Source organism: Mustela nigripes, chromosome 6 (assembly GCF_022355385.1).
Source record: "Mustela nigripes isolate SB6536 chromosome 6, MUSNIG.SB6536, whole genome shotgun sequence".
NCBI lineage: Eukaryota > Metazoa > Chordata > Mammalia > Carnivora > Mustelidae > Mustela > Mustela nigripes.
In genome coordinates this window covers 91805811-91815784 of record NC_081562.1, presented here as the reverse complement: position 1 = coordinate 91815784, position 9974 = coordinate 91805811, and the positions used below count along the sequence as shown (strand labels likewise).

General features: G+C 49.2%; 2 protein-coding genes across 8 annotated transcripts in view; one reads left to right on the top strand and one right to left on the bottom strand.

The window, feature by feature from the left end:
* NABP2 (nucleic acid binding protein 2) overlaps positions 1-4218 on the bottom strand; it is a 5700-nt gene extending 1482 nt beyond the window's left edge. The window contains exons 1-6 of one of the 6 annotated variants that reach the window (XM_059403406.1): positions 4199-4218; positions 2658-2759; positions 2167-2305; positions 1949-2020; positions 1692-1773; positions 1524-1587 (exon numbers count right to left, since the gene is read on the bottom strand). In XM_059403406.1, the coding sequence (XP_059259389.1) occupies positions 1524-1587; positions 1692-1773; positions 1949-2020; positions 2167-2305; positions 2658-2736 (436 nt within the window). In that variant the 5' untranslated portion in view covers positions 2737-2759; positions 4199-4218. The other 5 variants (XM_059403407.1, XM_059403408.1, XM_059403402.1 and 2 more) reach the window with 5 other exon arrangements.
* Positions 4219-4899: 681 nt separating this feature from the next.
* Positions 4900-9974, top strand: part of RNF41 (ring finger protein 41) — a 30067-nt gene continuing 24992 nt past the window's right edge. For both annotated transcript variants that reach the window (XM_059403400.1, XM_059403399.1), the window contains exons 1-2: positions 4900-5082; positions 7511-7695. The gene's annotated coding sequence lies outside the window, so the exon portion shown is untranslated. The remainder of the gene's footprint in view (positions 5083-7510; positions 7696-9974) is intronic.

Here is a 9974-nt window from a genome sequence, read left to right as displayed (position 1 = left end):
TTTATTTATTTATTTGTCAGAGATAGAGCACGAGCGAAAGCGAGCACAGGCAGACAGAGTGGAAGGCAGAGTCAGAGGGAGAAGCAGGCTCCCCGTGGAGCAAGGAGCCCGATGTGGGACTCGATCCCAGGACGCTGGGATCATGACCTGAGCCGAAGGCAGCTGCTTAACCAACTGAGCCACCCAGGCGTCCCTTCTGTTAAGTTTTTATGCCATCCACATTTTTTTGTTTTTTTGTTAAGCCTTTTTTACCTGTCAGGTCACCAAGTGAATAAACATCTGGCATCTGGCAGGTATATATGAGGGGCCAAGAGGCTAACATGTATCTTATTTAAAATACTTTTTACAAATTACAGAGTTAGGGAGACCTGGAAATAAATAACAGTCACATTTCCCATTGAAAACATGGATGCTGGGACGCCTGGGTGGCTCAGTTGGTTAAGTGTCTGCCTTCAGCTCAGGTTGTAATTCCCAGGGTCCTGGGATTGAGTCCCACATTGGACTTCTTGATGGGAGGAAGCCTGCTTTTCCCCCGGCCTGCTGCCCCCTACCTCGCCCTTCCCCCACCCCCCCTGCTGCCAGCTTGTGCTCTCTCCCTCTGCCCTCTGATAAAGAAAGAAAATCTTAAAAAAGAAAGAAAGAAAGAAAGAAAGAAAGAAAACATGGATGCTGACTTTTGTGGTGGAATTAAATGTTATTTCACGATGTGTCCAAGGAACCCCCTGACCCTGGTGGTTCTGACGAAAAACAATTCTGAGAACTATAGCAACTGGGGATATAGGCACAGACTGAGGAAGGGCAGAAGCAACCCCGAAGCCTCGTGTCATACGCAGAAACCTAAGGCACCGATCAGAGGTAAGAGAGAGCCAAATCCCAGGGAGTGCTGGGGTCAGCTGGGAAAGGACCCAGATGGAGAAAAAGAGCAGTAAAAATCCAGTTCCTAAGGAAAAGTGAAGGGATGAAGGAGATGATGTTGGTGAGTGATTCTAATCAAAAGCAAGAAATGAAAAAGCAGGGCTTGAAGTATAGGAGATGAAAGAATCCTAACACTGAGGTCCAAGGCGTACAAGAAAGGTCTTTAGTTTCAAGAAGAGTGATGACCCTAAAAGGAAACTCCTTGGTGCTCTAAAGCTGTACAGTGTGGACTCCATGTTAAGTCCTCTGCAGCCATGTCAGAACGGTGGAATGAACTGAAAGGGCAAGGGGAAAAGGGCAAGGACCCGCCAAAGAAGCAGAAAGAAACAAGCTCCAAGGAAGGAGTGCAATATTTGCTGAGATACTGTTCTCACTGGTGTCCCTGAGTATTAGTGGCACAAGAGTCCCAGAGCTCTAGCAGTGACAGAAACAGGTCCCCAAATCTTTTCCCCACAAGGACTTGCAAAAGAACTGGGAGGAAGGACTGGCTGGAAGGGAACACACTGAGAGAAAAGAAATTGGGAAAAGGGATGAAGGCAATTCATCTTTCCAGGCTGGGGAGAGAAGAGGAGCTAAAAGCACCAGCGTCTGGGAGGAAAGAGGTGTACCTGGAGAAACAGCAGGGGGTCCGGTGGTAGGCTGGGGGGCCGGAGGGCTGCTATCGTTCTGCACCTGAAGGCACAAATTAAATACTCAGACCTTGTCCTCCACCCCCGCCCCCCATGCTCCTGGGACTGACATGCCCTCCTTCCCTGCCTCAAGGCCATGGAACTCACCACCTTGTTGGGTGCCTGCTGGGCGCTGTACTCTGGGTTTGGCTCACTGAAGTTAGGAACCTCAGAATATACCATACAGAATCTGCAAGGGGAGAAGTTGGCTAAAGCCTAGGACCCAGTCTCTGGGCCACTGCTGGAGGCCTCAGAAAGGTCCAGATATGAAACATGGACTCTATAACCATATGCTGCCTCCATGCAAAGCTTGAACTTACCCCCCTGACCTGGTGCTTCTACATCTCAATCCCCAAGACACTTACTCTCCAATCTTCTGAAGATCACCCCCACGTCCAGTGTATAGTGTCAGACAACCTTTGAACACTGAAGCATACCTGTGAGGGCACAAAAAAGTAAGATTTGGAATACTCATAAAAGTTGTTACAAGGGCTGTTAACTCTTAACCCCCCCCTCCCCCCACACACACACCCCTGCCTTAGCTGTTACTGCCTGTGGATAACCAGAAGTAACCAGGAATTACCCTTTGGTGAGCCGAATAATGTCTCCAGGCTGGATCAGGTTACCCACGTCGTCCCAGACAGAGATATTGATGCTGCCTGTTTTGTCTGCCACTTTGCAGGTCCGAACCTCGTGCCCGTCCTTTGTCTTGGTCACTCGACCTGCAGGGAAGATAAATGGTGGGGCGGGAGGGAGGAACAGATGATCAGAGGGATGAGATCTAGATACTGGTGGGGTGAGGGGGGTAGTGGAGGGACAGTACCATGGAGAGGGGCGCTAGTGGAAAGAGGCCCGAGTGGTGCTGGAGGCTTGGATCTGGAGAGTTCCATCTACCCTACGCGCAACTACAACTCTCCAGGCCAGGATCTAGGAGTGGTTAGGTGTGAACAATTTCTTGGGGTGCGCCCTGACATCCCGGTAGCTAGTTAAGTGCGGAGATGATGTTCCCCCCTCCGACCCCTCCCCCCAACCCAGAGAGACAGCGCAGGGCGCCCACCATCCCAGAATAGCCACCTGTCTCCAGCACAATGAAGATGAGGTTCAGATTCTTGAGCCCGGGCTTGATATCCTTCACGAAGGTCTCCGTCGTCATGCTGTCCGAGCCTTCGCACCACACTAGAAGGAGTAAAGGGGAATGAAGGCTCAAGGCTTGGAGACTTCGCCCCCATGCTCCACTTCCCAAGGCCTACCTACCACACTAGGTTGGGGTCAGGCAGCCGCAAATCCTCTAATTCTTCTAAAAGTTTAGAAACGAACTAACCCAAGAGCCTCCAACTTCAAGATCAGAATTTGCGGGTCTCTGGATAGGCTGCTTTGAGGCCGGAAGGCCCCGTCCCGGGATGCTCTTTCAGTCTCAATCCCCGACGTCGGGGAGCTGACAGAGACGGGGTTAGGGAAACTGGTGCAGATCCAAGGAATGCAACCTTACTCGCCAAACCTTCCCGAACCCTCATCCGGACAACCCAGGACTGGGTCCATCCCCTCCTCCCCTCAGCCACCGCCACCCACCACCCACCCAGCCAGCGGGCAGGACCGCTCACGCCGCAGAGCCGCCCGCAGGGGGAGCCACAGGCCCCGCTGCCGCCGGATGCAGCCCGATGGAACGCGGGAGTGAGGACATTCCCGGAAGTTTCCGGCTGGCCTCCCTCCGGCCAATCAGCACTGACCCGACGCGCCCCGCCCCGCCCCGCCGCCGGCCCCCACTCAGCCAATCGGGACCCGAAGATTGACGCGCCGCGAAAGGGGCGGATTTTATGTATTAAAGGAGCCCCGCAGATGGTTGGCACCTCGAGGAAGATTGGCCAGCAGGGGGCGCCTGGGGTCCAATTTTCCTTACTTGACTGAGAGACTATGCTTAGTCTCCACGACTTTATTTCTAAGACGTGGCCCTGGAAAAAGTACCAGGGGTTTTGGAATACGGTGGACAAAAGTCTGAAACAGGCTCAGCACTTCACTTATTTTATCGACAGTTCTTAAATATGCAATGCCGGTTTGCAGACAAGAAAACGTAAGTTATATAAAAAGCAGTGCTTAGCACATAGCAGGCACAGTTTTTTCTCCCACTGCTGTAGCCCTCATCTTTATTCCTGATTTGGGGTCCCCATCTTTAATGCGCTACATAGCCTGCTTCGTCAGGGTTTTGGAAAAAGTAGCCTTCACACCAGAGGCTGACTCACCCTTTTTGGAAGAATGGAACCCAGGGCACAGAGAACAGCATTTACATTAGTCCCTTTCAGAGTGCACAACCATTTGTTTACCGACTATCCATAACAAATACTATTTAAGATTTTCTTTTAAATTTATTTGAGAGAGAGAGAGAGAGGGATCACAAGTAGACAGAGAGGCAGGCAGAGGGAGAGGGGGAAGCAGGCTACCCGCCAAGCAGAGAGTCCGATGAGGGGCTCAATCGGAGGACCCTGAGATTATGACCTGGGCCGAAGGCAGAGGCTTAACCCACTGAGCCACCCAGGCGCCCCCTTAACAAATACTATTTAATATCAGATTAGCCGAACAGGTCATGTAATTGTAATGTCTTGGCTTGATTATTTCCTTACCTGCTGGAGCGCTTTAGGCTCCGCTTTGACTTTCCTCGCATCCCAGGTTCACTCCCCCCAACACCCCCAACTACGGTGTTGTATCCTAAGGAAATCAGAGCATAACATAGGAAGAGGGACATCTTATCTCCCCTTCCCTTAGGTGTTTCGTGGAACTCTAGTCGTGTCCGGAGAGCCAACGTAGATACAGCAGGAGGGCGGCTAGCAGAGAGGCAGGCAACCCGTTGGGCACCCAAGATCAAAGCCTTGCGGTTAGACACTACCCCATTCTCCACCCAGTGGTCGCCCTGTAGACTACAGTATCCACTCCCGTGACTATGAGTCATAGGGTCGGGAGGCTCCGGGATGCTGACCACCGCTCTGGAAACAGGAGATGCCAAGTATCATTACAGGCTGGCCTCGCAATAATCCCGCACCTCGTCCCATAGGAGATCGGACTCGTTTTCCCCCGTAAAGTGAAGTCTAGACCGGCAGGCAGTCAGCCTCGTGCTCCGCCCCCTACAATCACGCGGGAAACACCATAGAGTTCTCCCTCCCAAATGACTATATAGCCCTCGTTGGGATCATAAAGATTTCCGGTGTTGAGGGGAAGCCCGGGTAACCCTCCTCTCTCCTCGTTGGTTGCTCTTGGCTTCTAGTCTAGATTCGAGTTAAACAAAGAGGCGGGGTTTGGTGACGAGCTTCCGCCCGGTTGCGTAGCAGCGGTGGGCGGGGCAAGGGACCCAACTCACCGGACGGCGAGTGGTTGGAACCTACCCTCTCCTTCCCTTTCCCCTTCCCCTCCCAGGATAGGCTGGGATCCGGCACCGGAGCTATCCTGTGGCCGCTGCGGCCTCAGCTCCAGTCGGGCCGGGGTGCGGAGAGTCCAGGCCGCTTCCAGGGCGGTGCGTACTGCGCCGGCGCGGGCTTCCACCTAAAAGAGGGTGTGGGGCGGGAGGGGGCGATGTCCCACGGGGGTTGGGGCGGGGGGGTTCAAGGTATTGGAGGTCAGGAGAAGGGATAGGAGTAAAGATGAAAAATGGAGGAAGAGAGCAGGAATAGGGAGGAGTCCGGAGGTGAGAAAGGGGTGCTGGAGGGTGGGTTGTTGGGAAGGTGCATTGGGAGTAGGGGAGTCCTAAGTGCGGGAGGGGGTCTACGCTGACTGGAGGACAGGGAGGAGGGGACTGGAGTTACAACGTGGTGTTTAAATGGGCAGTGACGACGGGCAGCGAGGGGAGGGAGGGAACATTCTGGGGGCTAGCCTGGGCAGGGGCGGCGGAATCTGAACCCCCGCCCTCGAAGCGCCATAGCTTGGCTCCTCTCCCGTGCCTTGTCTTTGGCAGCCTTGTCTTCCTCCTCCATTCCTTTTCCCCCTCCCCCTCTCACCCCTCCTTGAAGGAATCTCACATTCCTTACATCCCTTCCCTGGCTTTGCAGAGCCAGGCCCTTTCTCAGGCTTCACACACCGAAAGCCTTCCCCAACCCAGAACTCTGCGGAATTGGGAATGGGGAGGAGGGGGCTGGAGAAGGAGCAGAAAGCTGAGAGGTCAGAGTGTTTTGCCCAAGGGGCTCACAGACATCTTCCCCATTCAGAAACTGAGTTCATTCTCCCTAATAGCATCCGTGGCTGTTGAAGGAGCCACACTGTTCATGGGGCCTGGGCTGTGATAGTGATAGTTTGGCCACTTCCTAAACAGGTGGTTTTAGAGTCTGATAATAGGGCAAGAAGCTGGTAGTGTTGCTGGTTGTTAGTTTTCCCCCAGGTGGGAATGGGGTAGACTAGTGGTAGGGAATCTGAGTTATGTGATCATGTTACTACTCTCTGTCCAGCTGACTGTGTCTGGGCCTGGTTCCCTGTAATTGAAAAGGAACAAGTTCCTTTTCAAACATTTCCTCACTAGCCTTCAGTATTATAAATTTATTTTACATTTTTTACTACAAATATCTTACCTGAAACATAGCTGTATTCAGTATGTTTTCACATTTATTATGTCTTTGATTTTCCAGAACAACATATAAGGTAGATAAAGGCAGGTACCTTCCCTACTTGTCAGGTGAAGACATTGAAGCTATGGAAGAGATATATGGCTTGTTTAAAGTCCTACAGTTGGCAGGCCTGGGACCAGAACCCAAGTCCCCTGACTCCTGGTCCTCTTCTCAGTTGAAAAAATCCTGTTTTTTTCTGGCTAAGGGGACATCCCAGCATGGGCAAGATTTTGAGTCTGGAGCTTGTCATTAGAAGACTGAGCATAACCAGTAACAGTGGTTCCTGGAAACATTTAGTGAGGTACAGGTGCCTGTGCCAGGTTGTTGGGAAATAGGGTGTGTCAAAATGCAAACAGCATTATACTCTGCTTTGTGATATGGATGAGGAAGAAACAGCTTCCTCACTACCCCCGAAAGAGAAAGTGTGTCTGACATTGCACCTTTATCTCTCTGGTTCATTTAAAAATATTACACTAAACGTGTTGTGGCTGATGAGCATTGTAAACCAATGAGCATGTGTACTGGACTCAAGATTAAATGGTCTCAGTTTTATGTGTAAAAATTATCATCGTCCTGTTGCTTTGTAAGACAGCCCTTAATCTGTTGATAGCCATGTGATGGGAAGGAAAGGAGTTTGAATATTTACTTTTTTCCTGTGTAGTAGTGAGTAGATCTCACAGCACCCTTCATCTGAAGCCTTGTCCCCCTTTACTTCGTCCCATTCTTAGTCAGTCTAATCATACCTCTGATCCTCCCGGTTGTCCACTTGGGAGTAATTGCTGCTGCTGCTTTTTCAAAGGCTAATCCCCTCAGGAATATTATCTGATTTGGGAAGTAGAATCACACCTGCAGAGATTCTTGAGTATCTTCTCCTTATGAAATAGTATTTTCCAGTTGGAGGTGGGATTAGAATTGTTTTTACATGACTTCAGTAATTTCTGTGAAAGCCTTTGGGAAACATGAAAGCATCGTACTGTGCATGTAAGCCGTCACTGATCTCTGCATCATATAGCCACAGATCTGGAAGCGTTGACATTACTCGTGGTTGTGTGCACTGAATAAGAGAATCTTTTTCTGTCTCAAGGAGCTCTTCTTTATCTTTTTTCTTGTTCCTTCCTCTGCTTCTCTCAGCTATGTTTGACTCTCCTGGACTGTGTATGTGATTCCTTAGGCAGTGCTCTCCATCTTTAGAAGGCAGTCCTATGTCCCCAGCCCTGCAGCCTGTTGCCCTTAATGGAATCATCTCATCCTCCTCAGCCAACTGCCAGATCCAAATCTGTCTAGTTTCACTGCCAGGTGGAGGTAGTTCCCCTGACTCACCTTTTTCTTCCTTGTTCCTATTAATAGAGTGCTCCTGAATGTGACATCACATCCATCCCCTTGGCGATGGAGCTTGTTACTAGGAAGGAAGACTCAGTCGGACAATAGCCAACAAGATGGGTCACTGGGAGCGTCTCCTGAGTGGCACTGAGTGGAGGCCTCAGGGGGTTGGAGCCTTGTGAACAGGGAACCTACCCCCCAACACTTGGAAGGTAAAGAGCCTTGATTCAGAATCCCATTCCAGGCTTCAGGTCTCTTCTCAGCCTGTCTGGATTCCCTCTGCTTTTGAAAACCTGGTTCTTAAAGATTCTTCTGCATAAAGCTTTCTGTGATTAACCCACATCAGTCTGTTCTTTGCATATTTATGTCTGACAGTAACTATTAACTTTTACTTTTTGGTGAATTGCTCAGTCAATTTTATGTCTTTTTATGTGTTTTATATCTTGTATATTCATTGGGCTCAAGCCTTCACCTTTGTTTGAGGACAGTGATTGTGTTTTCTTTATCTTTTACATGTCTCTACTGGCAGAGTGACTGTGCGTAGATGATGAAGTTGAGGTTTGGGGCAACCACACAGATAGTCCTTGGAGTTGGTGACTAAGTGGGAGGTCCTTGCTGGCCTTCAGGCCTGGTAGGGCTCACTTCATGTGTTAAATAAATTCTTGAGGTATTGTGTGCCCTCTGGATTCTTTGAAAATTGAACCACTTAAAACATACGAAAGGATTTAATTTCATTTAAAAAAATATTTATTTATTTAATGAGAGAGAGCGCATGAGCCAGGGAGGAGGGGCAGAGGGGAAGAGAGAGAATCCTAAGCAGGCTCTGTGTTCAGCTCAGTATAGAGCCAGATGCGGGGCTCGATCCCCTGACCATGAGATCATGACCTGAGTTGAAACCAAGAGTCAAGACACTTAACCAACTGAACCACCAACTGAGTGTCCCCTAAGGAATTTTAATTTTAAAATCTGCTGTAGTGGGACACATGACCAGCTCAGTTGATGGACCATGCTACTCTTGATTTCAGAGGACTCTTAATCTTAGGGTCATGAGTTCAAGCCCCACATTGGGTGTGGAGCTCACTTCAATCAATCCATCATTCAGTCCACTATGGTAAATCCAGTATGGATCATAGCATTCTAGAATTAAACAATCTTTGGGGCAACGTAGCTCACCCCTTCATCTCATAAGTGAGGAAGCAGAATTCCTCAGAAGTCATTTCTCTAAGAGAAGGAGTAACTTCAGTCTAAGAACTCTACTGCTTAAATAAAGAGACCACTTTGTTTCTTTTAAGATTTTATTTATTTATTTAGCAGAGAGAGAGAGAATGTATACACAAGCACAAGCAGGGAGAGCAGCAGAGGGAGAGGGAAAGAAGGCTCCTGGCTAAGCAGGGAGCCAAGGCAGGGCTTGATCCCAGGCACAGACCTGAGTTGAAGGCAGACGCTTAACCAACTGAGCAACCCACCCAGGTGTCCTAGGACCACTTCCTTTCACTTAAAAAGTCAAGAGAGTTGCCTAAAGAGAGCAAAGTCAGTTCAGTTAGTGGTAAAGCCAGGGCACCTTCTTTAACTTAATTATACCCTAATCTTAGCCATTTCTGTTTTATATGTTGAATCTCAGAGCTCTGCAACTTGTAGAGTACCTCAGAATTCATGTAGTCCAAGATGCTTCATTTCTTGTGTGGTAAGGGAACTGGGGCTCAGCTCAGTTAGGTAACTTGCCCAAGGTCACACATCTGGTCAGTAATAGAGCTGGAACTGGGTCTCAAGTTTCTGGATTCCCCACTATGTTTTCTTATTTTCCATACCTATTCCTTCATTGGGAGATTTGTAATAAAATGTGAGACCCTTCACCAGTTAATTTCTTCACTATGATGAAATTCCTAGAAGTCACCTGTTTCCTTACATTGGAGCAGGTTATAGTATTGAGCAGTGCATCAGGCTCCCTGCTCAGTGGGGAGTCTGCTTCTCCCTCTGCCCACCCAGCCCCTGCCCCCAGCTCATACCCTCTCACTCTATCTCTCTGAAATGAATAAATAAAATCTCGGGGTGCCTGGGTGGCTCAGTGGGTTAAAGCCTCTGCTTTGGGCTCAGGTCATGATCCCAGGCCCCACATCAGGCTCTCTGCTCAGCAGGGAGCCTGCTTCTTCTCTCTCTCTGCCCGGCTCTCTGCTTACTTGTCTATCAAATAAATAAATAAAATCTTTAAAAAACGAATAAATAAAATCTTCATAATTAAAAAAAAATTTTTTTAAGATTTTTTTTTTAAGATTTTATTTATTTATTTGAGGGAGATCACAAGTAGGCAGAGAGGCAGGCAGAGAGAAAGAGAGGGAAGCAGGCTCCCTGCTGAGCAGAGAGCCCGATGCGGGACTCGATCCCAGGACCCTGGGATCATGACCTGAGCCGAAGGCAGCGGCTTAACCCACTGAGCCACCCAGGCGCCCTTTTTTTAAGATTTTATTTATTTATTTGACAGAGAGAGATCACA